General features: G+C 31.6%; 2 protein-coding genes and 1 long non-coding RNA gene across 3 annotated transcripts in view; 2 read left to right on the forward strand and 1 right to left on the reverse strand.

Annotated features, from left to right (window-relative positions):
- Nucleotides 1-18,917, reverse strand: part of LOC136977233 (glutamate receptor ionotropic, kainate 2-like) — a 142,749-nt gene that overhangs the window by 83,515 nt on the left and 40,317 nt on the right. The window lies entirely within an intron of this gene.
- Nucleotides 11,069-11,691, forward strand: LOC136977181 (uncharacterized). The gene is made up of 3 exons (XR_010881050.1): nucleotides 11,069-11,170; nucleotides 11,295-11,444; nucleotides 11,514-11,691. It is a non-coding gene; the product is annotated as an uncharacterized lncRNA (long non-coding RNA).
- On the forward strand, nucleotides 11,717-17,730 carry LOC136977231 (glutamate receptor 2-like). Its single transcript, XM_067272702.1, has 14 exons — nucleotides 11,717-11,792; nucleotides 14,270-14,397; nucleotides 14,621-14,752; nucleotides 14,880-15,032; nucleotides 15,106-15,384; nucleotides 15,459-15,593; nucleotides 15,714-15,917; nucleotides 16,007-16,360; nucleotides 16,439-16,574; nucleotides 16,637-16,840; nucleotides 16,969-17,072; nucleotides 17,280-17,409; nucleotides 17,481-17,641; nucleotides 17,707-17,730. Exons 2-14 carry the CDS (start codon nucleotides 14,284-14,286, stop codon nucleotides 17,728-17,730), a joined length of 2,130 nt encoding a protein of 709 aa, XP_067128803.1. The 5' UTR covers nucleotides 11,717-11,792; nucleotides 14,270-14,283.

Below are 18,917 nucleotides of genomic sequence, written 5' to 3' on the forward strand. Positions count from 1 at the left end.
TATGGCATTTAGTGTTTATAAGCGTGTTATTTAGACATGTCTACCAATTTAGTGCTAAAACGTAGAACTACGTCAAAGAAGAATACAAACTTTAATTAGCAAGTAGTATCTTTATTAGAAAACTTATTTGTTGGTAGATTTTTTTACATTTAAAGTGTAATTAGATGAAACTAAATGGATGTGAACATAGAAAGTTGAATATGGCAAGAGTAATAGATAAAACTATTATTACATATTACTCGATCAGAAAAATTTATACTTGAAGAATTTTGTTTTGATAATTATTGCCTAGGGTTTATGTCGAAAATATTTTTCAGTTATATTTGTAATTACAGTTAATTCGAATAGTAATGGCGCTTAAATATTTATAGAATTAATTGAAGTTTTCGAATTTTGTTTTGAGGAAACTGAGGAAGGCAAGAGTATCTACAGTTGTATAATGAACTGAATTTAAGTAAATTAGGTGACTTTGTATGTTTCGATGTAGTTTTTTATAATATTACGATATACGAACTTTCGATTTTGTAAATTGTATTATACTAAAAAATAAAGTTTTTCGTTATTCTCCTACTTAATGATGTATTTATAATGTTTCTGAACTAAATAATACTTATTAAATTGAAATCCGAGCTTTACAAAGTACTATGAATATTAGAGAAGACCGTTTTACTATAAACTACTACGTTTTACTACAGCTTACTCCAATGTTGATTCTACGAAAAGTAGGTCAGACAAGGACCGTTAGACTAATGACGTAGGCTGTTTACTTTTTCCGGTCGCATCGGTGCACTCCCGATAGCGTCATTTACAGAAGTCACACCTACTTTTTTCTGACGCGAGCCAATTAGGAATATTAATTTTTTTAACCAATCAGATGACGGCGGGAGATTTAAATTCGATTTATGTCGATAGATGGCCGTCTAAAATTTCATATTTATTTTAATTTTCTTTCTTTTATTGTAATTTCTCGAGAACTAAAGGATATTCCAAAACAAAGTTGGAGAACCCAACTACTCGTGAAAATTCTACGACTTCACGAAATGGTCCAGGTATTTTATAAGAATTTTTTAACGGCTATTTCCGTCCCTCACCACTGCCACTCGATCGCCTTGGACGGCTATTTCCGTCCCTCACTGTTAAGAGGTTAATTAAATTCATCGGGTTTCATGAAAAAAATTTTTAAAACTTTTAGCATTTATTCAAAAACTTTTTGTCATGTGATGCAATTTTTCACAGGAGCATCCTATATGAATCAGTTGGCGGCAGAATTTTGTAGAGTGCGGTTTGGTGTTTCTGTGTTTCTCGTTTTTTCGAAGTCACTGCGATTAATTTTTATTACGTGGATCCATACGTTTTGCATTGTTTTTAACGGATAAAAGGTGGAAATTTTACTCTGAATTTAAAACTTCTTTCAGAATATTAAAGAAAAGAAAGAAAAGTTGAAAATAATTTTTTTTCGACAATTAGCGAGAACTGATCTTTGTTTGGATGTAAATGAAGGCATGTATTATAGGTTTACTAATTTATTTGTGCATATAATTATCTAGTTCTAATTTCGAAACATTTATGATTTTTAGTGTTTATAAGCGTGTTATTTAGACATGTCTACCAATTTAGTGCTAAATCGTAGAACTACGTCAAAGACGAATACAAAGTTCAATTAGCAAGTAGTCTCTTTATTAGCAAATTAATTTGTTGGTAGATTTTTTTACATTTTAAGTGTATTTAGAATAAAGACCAAGTCTGCCCAAAATGGGATCACCTTTTTTATTTTGTGTTCCAAGACAAACACTTTTCGGCGACTGACCTTCCTTTTTAGGTTACTTGTCGCCGGAAGGTTATTAAAAAGTCCTTTTAAAACACATAAACGTCCAATTAAAATTACAAAAAATTTCTTAAAAAGGAACTGGTGACATAAAACAGACGTCTTGCTTACATCCATCTTGCCTTTTTTTTTGGGTGTCTTGGCTGCTTTTATCCACTGGAAACAGGCGCTGGAAAATGTAGATGAGACAGCTGACCCCTGGCGACGATATTTGTAGAGTTTTCGTCATTGAATTTTCGTCCGATGGAGAAAAAATTTTAAGTGTAATTAGATGAAACTAAACGGATGTGAATATAAAAAGTAGAATATGGCAACACTGATAGATAAAACTATTATTACATATTACTCAATCAGAAAATGTTCGAAAAATTATACTTGAAGAATTTTGTTTTGATAATTATGACCTAGGGTTTATATCGAAAATATTTTTCAGTTATATTTGTAATCACAGTTACAAATTATGTAAAATTCAGCTTGATATAATGATATATCATTCGAATAGTAATGGTGCTTAAATATTTATAGGATTAATTAAAGATTTTGAATTTTGTTTAACAAAAGTGAGGAAGGCAAGAGTATCGACAGTTGTATAATGAACTGAATTTAAGTAAATTAGTTGACTTTGTATGTTTCGATGTAGTTTTTTCGTAATATTACGATATACGAACTTTTGATTTTGTAAATTGTATTATACTAAAAAATAAAGTTTTTTATGTTATTCGCCTACTTAATGATGTATTTACAATGTTTCTGAACTAAATAATATTTATTAAATTAAAATCCAAGCTTTACAAAGTACTATGAATATTAGAGAAGACCGTTTTACTATAAACTACTACATCTTATTACAACTTACTCTAATGTTGATTTTACAAAAAGTAGGTCAGACAAGGACCGTTAGACTAATGACGTAGACTGTTTACTTTTTCGGGTTGCATCGGTGCTTTCCCGATAGCGTCATTTACAGAAGTCACACTTACTTTTTTCTGACGCGAGCCAATTAGGAATATTAATTTTTTTAACCAATTAGATGACGACGGGAAATTTAAATTCGATTTATGTCGATAGATGGCCGTCTAAAATTTCATATTTATTTTAATTTTCTCTCTTTTATTGTAATTTCTCGAGAACTAAAGGATATTCCAAAACAAAGTTGGAGAATCCAACTACTCGTGAAAATTCTACGACTTCACAAAATGGTCCAGGTATTTTATAAGAATTTTTTTACGAGTATAGTCGTCCCTCACCACTGCCACTCGATCGCCTTGGACAACTATTCTCGTCCCTCACTGTTAAGAGGTTAAAATAACTCTACGTAGTTTTATTTTTAATTTTGAAAATAAACAAGAAAACACTTTTTCTTTAAAGGGGTGGTGAGATAGAGGAGTGTCATTTATCGTACCTCCAGAGAGATTATGTAGATATTACTTTTCAAAAAATGTTATTAATTACAACAATTAAGTCTGCAGTTTTGAAATTATTGATTTCAAAAAATTATATTATATTCAATATTTTAAATAAGAAAAAAATTTTTAATAATTTATATATACAATCTCAATTTAACTAGAAGTGGATAAATCGAATGATTATTACCATGTGTTTTGCACATTAACAACTTGAAGAAACAATATGCAGACCTATAAATTCCCATTATCATCTGGTCGTCAGTCCGTCCGTTTTTCTGTCTATGCTTTATTAATCTCGAGAACGGAGTTAGATACATGAAAGACGAGGCAGATATGGAAAACTTACAGGCAGAACGTCCGGATTAACTATGTATAAACTTCTGATTTGTATTGGATGTCACGTTATTTCAATTCAAAAATTTTCCCTGAACGGAGTTAGATAGATAACTAGTATTACAAGGAAAAGCATGATGTACAGGAGCAAGACCTAATAAAAATTGACAACATTGTGAGAAAAATTGCAACTCGGCAATGTGACGTCACATGTAATAATTGCTCGTTGTAAGTTAAATATTTCCCTAACACGGAAAAAATGCTCGTTTTTGACTGTTGAGAAACGTGTTCTTAATTTTCAAATCTCGATACAAAAATTATGACGAATTTCTTTGTTTATATTTATAAAATGATATTTATGATTTAAAAATATAAAAGGAATTGTTAAACGAAGCTATCTAAGATAATTACATAAATTTAAAATCAGGAAATTATTGCTTCATGAGCCTAACTGTACAAACATTACAGGTTAGTTTTATTGTAAAACAAATTACGTTTTACTTATTTATACGTTATAATGCAATATAAACTATTTTAACAATAAAATATAACCATTAATTTTAATTCCAAAACTACATATAAATATATAATTAATTAAATTTTATTATATATAGAAAATGAATTAGATAATAATTAACTTCGTATAGAGATTAATCAATAAAATTTACGGCATTATTAAAGCACAAAACAACAATAAAAACTCGCCTGCTTCATTATCTTCCGATAAAATGGCAAAAGCCTCCCATCCGTAATATTTCAAGATATGTATTAAGGCGTGATTCTGAAAGGTATCCGGCGGCGACATTTTCAAAAGCGTAGACGACGATTGGTTCAAAATCGGTATTAAAGATAACATCGGGTCTGTGGCCAAGATACTAATCTGCGGTATTCCCAATTGGCCACACACAATTTGGGCACTTTCAGAATTTAAAGACGTTAGTGGTCCGACTATCGCTATCACTCGCCGATCCACTAAATTGCACGCTGAAAAATTGTATCTGTAATTAAGTTAACTAATAGAATAATTTCAATATAACTAGTATAAATTTACCGGCTCTAATAACTTCAAATTGGGTAGAAGCATTCTCTGTAATCGGAATCAGTTTCGTATTGGGTAATAAATTCGAATCTGAATTTATATTGTTTATAGCTAACCGAAATGTCTCTTCTAATACAGGAAGAGAAGACGGAAAAATAGCACCTGAAAGGAAAATATAGTATATTTCAAAAAAATTTGTAACCGGATGCATCGACATTGGTAGATTGCTATTATAATACGTTCTATTACATTATCTATATTATCAATTGCATAGTTTGTTATAAAAACAACTAAAGTTAATGCATTCAAAAATATCCGAAACATAAAAATAAACATATCTTCCACAATCTTACCAATAGCAACTTCATTTGGTACATTACCAACAGCAGAGCGGAATAAGACCAATAGTAACAATCCAGATCTTCTCATATTTAATTAATTTCACATCTAATTAGAATCACTTGTACTTTCTACACGATTTAACGATATAAAACTTGCACACAAATCGTAGATAGTGTGGGCGCCGGGAGGCAAACGGTGTCTCGTTCCTCCTTTTTGTCGGCTAACAGGTCCGTGAGACCTGCCCACGTCAAGATGGCGGTTCGGATAAGTTACGCGTTACGCGTGACGCGAGTAGGGGAGGTGGATGGGTTCGGCGGTAGAGCGGCGGATGATAATATTCGAATAAAGGACATTACAAACGGATAAAACAATAACAAGGATTTATTAAGACTGACATAATCGATACACTGATTACTATTACTACGGACATAATCGATACCAGTTGGGCGAGTTATAGTCGCCAGAGCGCGTCTTCGCGGAGGGAGAGTTTACACGATTTTGGGGGTCATACCTCGTAATTGGAGTTAGTTTGAAGACGGGTCAGGTAGTCGTCGGGTTCTTTTCGACTTCGGCGTGGACGCACCTTGTCTTATCGACACTACGGAATCGACCCCTCCCTTCCTCCCTCGTCGCCCTTTTATTGAGGTGGTCACGTTGTTCGGGCCCACCAATCCGGACTTTTTGTTGGTTGTTCCTTCTGTTGCAATTTCTTTTCCTTTTGATTCACATCCCTTTTCCTGCCACCCGCGCGGGAAAATGATGTCTTACTACCGGTGAACTTCCGGTGGGTCCGAATTCTCACAATAGTAACCAAGTACTGAACATCGGTATATTGTGTAGCTGCTGACCAATAATTTTAGTGAGCCTTGAAAAATGTCTCTTTATAAATCAATCTTCTGTTTATTAACCTTTACACAATGATTTCAATCTTAATAACAATGTACAGTACACAGTTATTTATACAACAAGCTTTATATACATATATAGCTTTTAGTTTTCTGCTTGCATCACTCACGTATACACGCTTGTATTCAAATTATAAGATCTTTCTGAGTTTATATTAATAGCGTGCAATATTAAACTTCATTGTGTGGTCTGATAAATTTCATCGCGAATTTTCTTCAAAAAGTGACATAAAAATTATTCGATATTAATATGTTCTTAGTTTATTCACGAATTAAGATTTACAAAATATTTCGTATATTTAGAAAATAGATTTGGCACTGACTCCTTTGACGATATCTTGGAAAAGGCAACAAGTTATCTCCTTTACAGCTCCTTACTACGATTCAGGTTTGGCTATATTAATGCCAAAATATAATGCCAAAACTAAACAAAATTATTTTGCATTTTTATCACCTTTCGAAACAACAGTGTGGCTTATCATTGCTGTATCGGTGATTTTTACTTCTCTAGTGGTAAGCCACACTGACCATTGTCCTAGCGGTGAATTTTACTTCCCTAGTGTTCGCAATATGTGTAAATTTAACACCAAATAATTTTAACAATAGAAGAAAGGAGAGAACGAAAACAAGTCAGAGCGTTGGAGATTCTTCTTGGTTCACTTTTCCACAGGCACTCTGGTGGAGTTTCTCGTCGTTTGTAGCTCCGGTAGATGACCTATTATTTGTTTCTAACAACTATATCTGTATAATAAAAAATTTAATTAATTGATATATATATTTAGGGAACAGAACTGGAACAAAAAAATAATTTTCCGGCAAGAATTGTAATGGTGACTTGGTGGTTAACTACGGTTATTCTTATTGCTGCATATACAGCAAAATTAGCAGCATTTATGACAGTCCAGAATATGAAACAAAGTATTAAAACGATTTAATTAAATGGTTTAAAACTATTACTTTAATAAATACTGTATGTTATTTTTAGAAGTTAATTATCTGGAAGATTTAGTGAAATTGAATACTATTCTATTTGGAGTGCTTAAAGATTCTAATATTGAGGATTTCTTTGTCAACAGTCCCTATGAAATCCAAAAAATAGATTACAAGATGATGAAAAAATATAATACATTCATAAATGATACTTTCGAGGGCATAGAGAGACTTAGAGCTTCGTATTATTTGCCAGAAGGTATTTTTAAATAATGTTCTTAATTAAAAGTGATGTATAAGTTACCTAATCGCATCAATTTATCCAAACAACAAAGAAATCGTGTTGCTGCAATAAAATAATTGAACTGTGTTTATAATATTTCAGGGCACAAGGATCGTTTTGCTCTTATTTCTGATTCACCTGTTGTGGATCAGAAATAATAGAAGAAGAAGAAGCCATGCAGTGTCGAACGAATTGGAAGACTTTTCGGATTAGTAAATTAATTCAACATTAATAATATTCAACAATTTATTACAAGATGACCTTAATGCTATCCTTTCATTATCGTTATTGATACTATTACCAAAACAATATATTATAGTATCGACAAAAACGAATGTCTCTTAAAATAATTTTAATAATTATATCAATTATTTATATGAATATTTACTATTATAATCTTTTTCATTTAACAGCAAAATTACGGTCTTAGTTTGCCTAAAGGTTCTCCGTTTGAGAAGCAATTCACATCATCTATCTTAAAGCTAAGGGAAGAAGGATATGTGGATTTTTTGAATAAAAGATGGTTTATTAATGAATGTTCCGGTAATATATAAATTTATTTGATGTGCAAGTTTACAAAAATGTAATATATTTAAATTTCAGACAGTAGAATAGGAAGCGAAGAACATCAAATGGATATTAACAATTTAGCTGGAGTTTTTCTGTGTTATGTAGGAGGACAAATTGTGGCACGCTTGTTAGTAGCTGTCTTGTGGATAAGAGAATCGACCAAGAAGAAAGCGATTGTTTCACCGAATGTAAATATCATATATGACTTTTATCTATTGATGTAAATATCTACAAAATTATTCTATATACTAATTTTTTTTATCAGCCAGATCGCAGTTGTATATCGAAAGAAGACTTTTCTGAATAATTGTCCTTCATATTGCTTCTCGAGATCATCATTAAGTTATCAGAATATAAATGTATTTTCTCAATGAATCTCAATGAAGTATTGAAGATTTAAAACTTAAAATATATTTATTTAGACGAATTATAACTCGTATAAAAATAACAGCATGTACGAGTATATTGTTCAATAAATGAAAATAAAGAATTAATCTTTATCACATGATTACTTTCTCTCTTTTTGTATACCGTATTAATACGTTTTTACATTGCATCAATATTGTTAAGTCTTTGACAACCATCTCTAATCTTCTGATCTCCAACCAACTCATTTGGAACAACTACTTATCAAAATAAGATGTAATAATGCTTTGCTCATTGTACTTTTATGTGTTCCATTTTTTAACGATTAATTTTTTCCAATTGCTAAGTAGTTTGCAAAGCTGTCTTACGCAATTTCTTCATCTCGAGAAATTCCAGTTACAATCTAGAGAGTGATAACGTTCTCGTACTATTAGGGAGAAGGAAAAATCCAGCAAACAATGCATGAGTGAAGTTAATAAATATATAAAGAAATTTGTTTATATATCTATTACCTTCACTCATCCTATATTGATATTACAAGTTGTCGTCGTTCAGAAAAGCAGTAAATCCTTTAATAATTTCTGCAATACTACTGTAAATTTTTATCGAAAACACGATAGTCTCCATGCAACCCTGTGTCGAGCGAATTTGTAGGAAGCGAGTGTTCGGGTTGTTACATTTTGTCGAATTTCAGAGACGTGTAATTGCATGAATGCAAGAATCGAGTAATGGTTAAACGGTTATGTCTTCGTGTACAGTGACGTCGTGAGTGTGTGTGTGTGTGTGTGTGTTGTGTGTGTGTTGTGTGTGTGTGTGTGTGTGTGTGTGTGTGTGTGTGTGTGTGTGTGTGTGTGTGTGTGTGTGTGTGATCCAAGAACATCTTTTGGCATGTCTAAAACAGAAAAACAGTAAATTACGATATGAGAAAAAGATGTGTAAAAAATTAAACAAAAAAGTTCTTACCATCGGAGATTTCGAGAAATATTCACTTGTGTGATGAATGGCAACTTCGTCCTCTTTATGGTGAAGTTGGGAAATGAGATTCTTCTCTCTCCCAAATGTTCCTAGAAAACGCAAAGACAGTGAGAAAGCGAGAAGTTCATTTATCATCTAAGGTCAACATTATTACCTTTATCAGACAAAAGAAGTATGATTTGTCTTTCTTCCCGAACAGCGTTATAAGAGGAGCAAAAAATACTTACCTAGCCTAATCTAATTTCGGTTAGTTCAATCCTCATAACGCCTATTTAGGAAGAAAACTCGGCCGAATGTTGCGTGCGGTGAGGAAACGTATCACGTCTGGGTGGTCATAATTCGGAATCAAATCCGTTGTGGTCGAGTGAGTGTCACGTTCGACAAACAGAAGTCCGTGGTCACATCCGGGTAACAGACGGTCACTTCCGGTAAAGGTGTCATGTTTGGGTGAAAAGTAGTCGAATCCGGTAAGAATGTTGCATTCAGGTGCAAAAGGACAAGTTGGGAAAAATCGAAGAGGATCACCGCCTAGGCCAAGGAAACCGCAGCCATCCTCAGCAAGAAAACCGCAGACACCACAGTCCCTCGACTTCGGCGGCGCTCTTCCCATTCCTCCCCGTCTTGATTTCCGGAAGATGATGGCGTCCCCGTCGCGGACGAAGAGGTAGAAGACGACAAAACAGGATGTGACAACGAACAACAAGAAGAGAACTCGGACGAGCTGTCACTCCCTATCTCCTCCACAACAATGTCTGTGGATGGCTGATTTCCGAGTACCTTGGCCAAGTGCAATGGATCTAGAGTGTAGCGTGGCACTCCGGGAGAGTGCCCCACGCCACACGCACTCGGGGAAAGTCGTTACCCTCTGTCTCTTGCTCGACGGTATCTTCCGATACCGAACTAATCGATTGGAAAGAGAGTCGGTCAAGTCCCCTGCCTCCAATGTCTTTTCGGGCGCGGTAAGAGTCCGAGAGACTCGTTCCGCGCCATAGGAGCTAACCGAGGATCCCATTCCCTCCAGCACCACCGCCTTCTTCTGTCGGAACCTCCTCCGGATCTGCTCCAACATCTTCATTCTGCAAAAAAGATAATTTACAACTAATCGAATGAAAACGAAAGATTAAATTACGTCGACGAGAAAAGGAAAATGCTCACCGCAGTTCCGTAATTAATTAAATCTGAAAGATTCGAATCGAAAGCGGAAACGGCCGATGAGCCGAGATGTCTCCTGGTAACGATTTTACCGGGAATATTAAATAAATTCTTACGTCTAGGGTGAATATGGACTAAGACTTACGTGAAAATCTTTCTTCTTCTTTCGCAAATTCCGCAAACGGCAAAAAAGCACACAATCCAACAGCGCGAGGGAAACACGTCTGACGCCAACGGGAAACAGAAACAAACTGCTAATCGTCATGTGTGACAAATTTCATACAACCGTTAAAATACGCGTCAACAATGAAAATAAGTCGTATGTTTTATTTCATTAAACAAAGTATTACGTGATAAAAATTTTATAATGGGATAATTAATACATAAGATAACGATTTTAGACCTTAACAAATCTATTGAAAAACCGGAAGTGTAAAGAATTTCAAATATAAAAAATAACCGATTTTCGACTTGTTTAATTTTTGTCAACTTCATAATTTACTTACTTGATAAGTTATATTTTAATTTATATGAACTTGAAATATTAAACTTTGTACTTTGGTTTGATCAACTTAATTGTGAATATTTTTTTTAAAATTAACATAAAAATAACACGACATCGATATATAGTCAGAAGAATCTTATAATTTCATTGCATACATAAATAATGTATAAGTTATTCGTGATCAATGCATGCAATAAACTAAAAACTAAAATAAAAATGAAGTTTATTGAATAACTGTGATATTAATATGAAGAATGAAATTATTATGAAGAAGCGAACAATAAACAAAAAATTGATTTATAAAGATGAATGTTTCAAGCCTCACGAAACTAGTTCATCAGCAGCTACACAGTATATCGCTGTTCGGCTCTGGGTTACTATGCACGATTTCTGTGGAAGTTTTATATCGTTCAATCTAATAGAACCTATACGTGGATTCATTAAGATGTGAAATTAATTAACTATGAAAAGATTTGCATTCTTAGTACTAATCTTATTCTGTTCTGTTGTTGGTGATGCACCAGTTGAAGTTGCTATCGGTAAGATTGTGAGAGATACGTAATTAGTAGTTAGTAAATAGTGTTATAATAGTAATCTACTCATTTTAATTTATCCTCTTATGGATTTTCTTTAATATAATTTAAATATTTATTTTCGTTTCAGGTGCTATTTTTCCGTCTTCTCTTCCTGTATTAGAAGAAACATTTCGGTTAGCTATAAACAATATAAATTCGGATTCGAATTTATTACCCATTACGAAACTGATTCCGATTACAGAGAATGCTTCTACCCAATTAGAAGTTATTAGAGCCGGTAAATCTATAGAAGTTATATTAAAATTATTTTATTAGTTAAATTATATGCAGATATATAATTTTCCAGCGTGCAATTTAGTGGATCAGCGAGTGATATCGATAGTTGGACCACTAACGTCTTTACATTCCAAAATTGCCCAAACTGTGTGTGGCCAATTGGAAATACCGCAGATTAGTATCTTGGCCACAGACCCGATGTTATCTTTAATACCGATTTTGAACCAATCGTCGTCTACGCTTTTGAAAATGTCGCCGCCGGATACCTTTCAGAATCACGCTTTAATACGTATCTTGAAATATTATGGGTGGGATGCTTTTGCCATTTTATCGGAAGATAATGAAGCAGGTGAGTTTTTACACATGTTTTATATTTAATAATGCTTAATAAACTTAGTATTCTTGTTTTATATTTTAAATAATAATTTATTTAATAATTATAAAACAAGAAGGGCCTTTAGATTAAAATTTTGTAAAAATATATTTTATGTACTAAATTAAAATTAATAAGATCTAAATATACTTAAGAACTAAAATTGCTTTTAAGAGCCGGAAATTAAATTAATTAAAACTTACTTTTAATAATTATAATTAAAAATAAATAAATCTTTATAATAATAACTATTTTTATTCATTTATGTAAAAATAGAGATGGGCGAATATCACTGGTCGAATTTAAGTACTTACCAGAATACCTCAAACACCTGATGAAGTTAATTATTTTATACTATTTATTTAATAAATAATTTACTTTGTATTAATTGTTTAATTAATGGTATTTCTGTCGCATAAATATAAAACTAAAAAAAATAATAAAAAATAAAACGTATATAAATATTTCTAATATTACTTGTTATGACATCGTCACAAATCCAGGCCGCAATTTTCAATTATATTTTAATTTAAAAAATCCGAATCAAAGTATAATTTATTTAAACTTTTAAATATGAGATCACGCGAATGTTTGCTGTACAGTACATTTATAGGATCGAGTGATTTATTATTGATGTCGGTTTACCGTAAGGATCACTTCTATAATATATTTATCGCTCGATGTGTGATTTTTGTACACTTAGTCACATAAAACATATTTTAAAATACTAAATAGAATAAACAATTAAAAACATCTCTGCAAGTTAAAATCGGTAATCAATTGTGGCTCGTGGTCTAATGTGTTTTTATCAAATATAAGTTTATGGCAATTGTGCTTTATTTCAAGCTTCGTAACGCTTCTCATCGTTCCTTATCAACAAGTGAACCAGAGTTTCATTATCGACTTGATGTTAGATTTAAAAGCAACAGAGTAAAATGGGTATGCGATTTAAAAGTTAAAAAGTGTTATATTGGAATATATTAATAAGAATGGTATAAACGTGAATTACGTGACTGGGCACAATGAATTTAGAACGTATATATATAAAATGCGTGACATTATTTTACGTAAATATAAAAGATAATCTAGAATCCGATCAATAGGCAATGGTTCGCAAACCTAAAAGAATTCTGCCTGTTCTAGGCAATTATCCTCTGCATATTGATTACAATTGCGTTTCTATTGTTTATAGCAGTGCGCTTATACGTTAATTATTTCAGTTATATGTATTCACTTTATTCTACTGTATATCTTTTGTATAGTTTAAGTTTTTTGTTACTTAAATTTCTTACGGAATATTAGAGTTATTTAATCTCAGAATAAAATCCATCCCTAATAAACTTTATATCTAAAGATGTTTATAAATAACCAGAGTGACGTTTTTAGATTATTCATTCTTTCTGTAGTGAAAGTAATCGTTGGCTTCACTGCAAAGTCAGCTTTAAGGGATGGGCCATCATTTTTCTTTATAATAATATAATCCACTAGATTTCATAAATGTTCATTTATAATTAAATTGTCTATATTCCTGCAGGAAAATTTGTAGTAGAGTCTATTTATTTGTGAACAATTACTTATTGTGACAATCTCACTATGCCGGGCTGCAATTTTTAATTATATTTTAATCTTAAAATATCACGTTACTTCCGGTTCACACCGAGAATTCATATGTAATCCTCGTCTACAGTCCCCAAGCTTTCCATTTCCCCTTATGAGTTTTATCTAACTAATTCCTCTGTAGAGACTGACAACGGACAGACACCAGACGGACAAGAGGAGGAATATATACATCTGCAATTTGAAAATTACAGCCCATGATGGACTATAATGGAATTTTATATTTAAAGATTATTTTATAAAATAAAAGTACGTCGGGGGTTTTTTCTCACCTACAGTCACTGATTTCCATTTCATGCTTACTGTACTGTATACATTCAATTACGAATATCTGTAATCGTAGATAAAAGAATATACACAGCATGTATTGGCCTTACATTATTTATAATACATCTATCACGTACTGCGCAATAAGAATAAAAATATGTATTACATTATAACATGAATACATAGCTTGTCTCGGATTGAAGTTAAATAAAAAAAAAAAAAAAAAAAACCCAACAGAACATCATTTTGTAATGCATATTACCATTTTAAACTTAATTTTATGAATTGCAGTATATGAAATGCAGTATACTCGCTTGTATATTTGTTTCGGGTAATGCGAAACCTTACTTAATGAGCCTCGGATAATCGGGTTCTACGGTATAAAGTTTTAATTCCAAAAAATTTTTCCTTTATTTTTAAATACAATATAAAATTTTATTTATTGGTAACGAAATGTGAATTGTTTGAACTTAGACGAGTACGCGTAACAAATTATAAGGCCTGCATAATTTAATATGTCTTATAATTTTTGAAACTTATAAATTGATTGATTAAATTTATTTATTCAGCTATTCATGCGACAATGGAACTTCAAAGATTAGCTATAAAATACGAAATTACATTAATTTCTATACAGAGATTTCCTGTGTCCGACTCAAAATCTCTCAATATAACACCACAATTAAATGTGATTAAGGTAAGAATTAAATCAGTGTATTTATAAATATTAGAGCTTCAATAGCTGACGTACACTTCTTTGTGATTATAGAAATACAGGTGTGATAGATTAACCGAGTAACATATTACTATAATGGCAATAGAATTAATTAATTATATTCATTTGTAAATACGAGTATAAATTAGAGTTTTTATTAAAATTTATCACAAGTGACTTTTTATAAAACTTTTATTGTCATAAGGAAAAGGACGTGAGAATAATAATCCTTTATTGTTCAAAAACGATAAGTAAAACTGTTATAAACCAAGCTGATCGCATGAACATGTTTCGTTCTGGATGGACCTGGCTGGTTATGGATAGCATTACATCATACGTAAGTCTAAATCTTTTTTAGTTGTATAAATAGAATCACAAAAGTACTTTAATTAACGTATTATTTTGTATTATTTATTAAAATATAACGAAATAACACTTAGAAAAATAATAATATTTGCTGACAGAGCTTTACATACTTATCAGACGATGACGGATATGTACCATCTTCTTTAGTCGGATTAATAGGAACGGCATTTGTTACTCCGGATACTATTTTATATTTAAAATTAGCGAATGAATTAAAAAAGAAAAGTTTGGGAAATCAATTAGAGAATGAGGTAAATTAACCATTGAAATTATTTTAATTATTTAAATTTTCATATTTACGAATTAATGAAAAGCATTTTGCAGCAAGCTTTCACTCGTGTGTATGACGCAGTGTTAGCAATTGCCAACGGACTTCACAAAATTCTTTACGAAGAGAGAGTATCTTTCGAACTTCCTACTTTCCAAAAAGGAAGTTGCGCAGATTCTGTCAATCAGTGGAAATCGGGTAGAAATTTGTTGGAAAGTATTCTTAATTTAAACAACGTTAATGGAAGTTTAGGGCCAATAAAGTTCACCAAATTTGGTTACCATCATCTCACCAATTTTGACATCGAAAATCTTCAGATGAGAGGTTTCGTTAAAGTATGCAATTTATAATTTTCAAGATTCTTTCGATAGTGTTAACGTGTAATTAATATTTTCACACGAATATTTAGGTAGGAAAATGGTTAGAAAACGAGAAAAACTTGAAGATTAATTCAGAAATCATATTTCCTGGCCAAACTATAATTCCTCCTGCTAATTCTCATCAAAGTCTTTCCGGAAAAACACTTAATATTGGAATACTTTTAGTAAGAGACAAAAAATTCTTATTATTATCATTATCGTTGATTATCTTATTTTACAATAGATACATATATTAATTAACAGAGGTGATTTATTTCTTAGTTAATTTACATACATTTATCTAGGATGATCCCTTTATAATGAAAAACCGTTATTATAAAGAAGGCCAGCCTATAACTTCTAAATACGAAGGATTTCTTATCGACCTTCTTTTAAAATTACAACAAATGCATAACTTCAGATTTAATTTATACGAAATTGAGCAATATGGAAATGAAAATCCCGAAACAAAGGAATGGAATGGATTGGTTAGAAAATTAATGGATAAGGTATACGTAAAAACTTGTTCTCTATTAATTAATACTTCAATCGTAGTTTATTCATAAGTTAACATTTATAAAACATTTCGTATCTTTAGAAAATAGATTTAGCCCTAGCTCCTTTGACGATATCTTGGAAAAGGCAAGAAGTTATCATCTTTACAGCTCCTTACTACGATTTAGGTTTGGCTATATTAATGCCAAAATATAATGCCAAAACTACCGAAAATTATTTCGCATTTTTATCACCTTTCGAAACAACAGTTTGGGTTACCATTGTTCTAGCGGTGATTTTTACTTCTCTAGTGCTCGCAATATGTGTGAACTTAACACCGACTAATTTTAACAATAGTAGAATAGAGAGAAGGAAAACAAGTCAGAGCGTTAGAGAATCTTCTTGGATCACTTTCCCACAAGCACTCTGGTGGAGTTTCTCGTCGTTTGTAGCTCCGGTAGATGACCTATTATTTGTTTCCAACCACTATATTTGTATAATAAAAAAGTTAATTGATTGATATATATATATTTAGGGAACAGAATTGGAACAAAAAAACAATCTTCCAGCAAGAATTGTAATGGTGACTTGGTGGTTAACTACAGTTATTCTTATTACTGCGTATACAGCAAAATTAGCAGCATTTATGACAGTCCAGAATATGAAACAAGGTAATAAAGCTATTTAATTAAATACTTTAAAACGAATTTCCTCATAAATACTCTATTTTTAGAAATTAGTTCTCTGGAAGATTTAGTGAAATTGAATACAATTCCATTTGGAACTCTTGGAGATTCACAGATGGAGAACTTCTTTGCCCACAGTCACTACGAAATCCACAAAATAGCTTACAAGATGATGAAGAAGTATAATACATTCATAAACGATACTCTCGAGGGGATAGAGAGAGTTAGAGCATCGTATTATTTGCCAGAAGGTACTATATAGGTTTAATAATGCTCCTAATTAAAAATGATGCATAAGTTACCTAATCCCACCAATTTATCCAAACAACAGAGAAATCGTGTTGCTGCAATAAGAAAATAATTGTTTATAATATTTCAGGTCACAAGGATCGTTTCGCTCTTATATATGATTCTCCAATTCTGGATTACATTTCTATGCAGAGGCCATGCAATGTCGAACGAGTTGGAAGACTTTTCGGATTAGTAAATTATTCATAACATTAATAATATTCAACAATTTATCACAAGACGACGTTAATGCTATCCTTTCATTCTTGTTATTGATACTATTACCAAAACAATAATTCACAGTATTGATAAGAACGAATGTCTCTTAAAATAATTTTAATACTTATATCAATTATTTATATGAATATTTACCATCTGCTTATAATCTTTTTATTTTAACAGCAAAATTACGGTCTTGGTTTGCCCAAAGGTTCTCCGTTTGAGAAACAATTCACATCATCTATCTTAAAGCTAAGAGAAGAAGGATATATGGACTTTTTGAATAAACAATGGTTTACCAATAATTGTCCCGGTAATATACAGTATGAAATTATTTTAAAACGATGCGCTAGTTCACAAAAATTTAATGTAATTAAATTTCAGACAATAGAATAGGAAGCGAAGAACGTCAAATGGAGATAAAAAATTTAGCTGGTGTTTTTCTGTGTTACGTGGGAGGACTAATTGCGGCACTGTTATTTGTAGCTGTCCTGTGGATACGGGAAAAGATCAAGAGCAAGAAGGCTGTGGTTATTTTATCAAATGTAAATATTATATGTTTTATATCTATAAAATTATTATATACAACAAAAAATTGTTTTTTTAATAGCCAGATCGTAGTTTTATATCGTAAGAAGTTCTGGATGATTCTCCTTCACTTTGCTTTTCGAAAAGATTAATATTATATAAAAATAATATAATTATATTCTCTCAATCAATTCAGAAGTGAAGATTTAAAAATTGTAGTTTTTCTAAATAAATATATTTTAATTCGTAAAAAATACAATGTATATTTCTAATAAACAATTGAAAAGTTTAAAAATTATTTGTATGGTCATTATTATTTGAAAATTTGACGAAAGTATTTATTCCTTGAAACTTTAAAATTCATGTAAATTAAATTAAATATCGAAATAAATGTGTATTTGAACGAAATTTTATATTTCCATCAAAACGTATAAATATATATTTCAAAGACGGTATATAATTATAACTTGCATTTGGATATCCAATTTATTAAAATATATATACACTCAGAAACACTAATCAGGACAGTCAGTCAATTAAACTTATTTTAAACACGTTAATATTAGGCATAATCGGGTAGGATATACACAGAGTAACAATACTGGATACAAGCTGAACATTAAATTAGTAAAACACGTGAATTTATGTATAGTTCAGTTAAAGGTAATGAACAAAACAATGATCGGGACAGTAACTCCCCGCCGAGTGAAGTCACTAACTGACATATACACAAGAATTAGAGTTGCCGATTTTCGGGGATCGATTTCTCTGCCCTCCAAACACCTGAAGTAATTCCGAATATCATTCAAAGAAAAATTGTTTTTTGGGGAGCAGTGTGCAAAATTTCAAGATTTTCTATAAAGTGGATGCGGAAATATAAGAAATTGAAAAGTGCAAAAATCGCCAAAAAAGCTCTATTTTCTTCTTTCTCTTCATCCGGCATTGTAGACGCTCGTAGAGACAAACGTCTTCGGTCTAGAAAGCTCAAATTTTAAACTTAAGTCTTTCTCGTTATCAGTGAGGCGCTGGCGAAACTTTCGGGTGGATGGGTCAAAGTTCACGGGGGTTTTTCATAGAGCTAATTCAATTTTACGGCTTTAATTTTATGCTTATAAATATAAAATTGCTTGGAAAGAAATGAATTTTATTCAAAATGTTACTCAGAATTACAAAAGCTCAAATTTCTGCAAATTAAAACTTATAACGATTTTTCTAAACGGCATATCGTACGAACGAGTTTGTTCTGGAAAAGTTCTTGATGTCAGTCAAGATCAATGGGCCATGGCTTCATGT

This window comes from Centruroides vittatus, unplaced genomic scaffold (genome assembly GCF_030686945.1).
Source record: "Centruroides vittatus isolate TY-2023 unplaced genomic scaffold, ASM3068694v2 contig_452, whole genome shotgun sequence".
NCBI classification, from domain to species: Eukaryota; Metazoa; Arthropoda; class Arachnida; order Scorpiones; family Buthidae; genus Centruroides; species Centruroides vittatus.

Bases quoted from the DNA above. Each gene is read 5' to 3' on its own strand.
- LOC136977231 (XM_067272702.1), top strand. From the start codon at position 14,284: ATGGAACTTCAAAGATTAGCTATAAAATACGAAATTACATTAATTTCT. The intron at 14,753-14,879 runs GTAAGTCTAAAT...ATTTGCTGACAG, and splicing joins TGGATAGCATTACATCATAC to AGCTTTACATACTTATCAGA. The intron at 17,642-17,706 runs GTAAATATTATA...TTTTTTTAATAG, and splicing joins CTGTGGTTATTTTATCAAAT to CCAGATCGTAGTTTTATATC.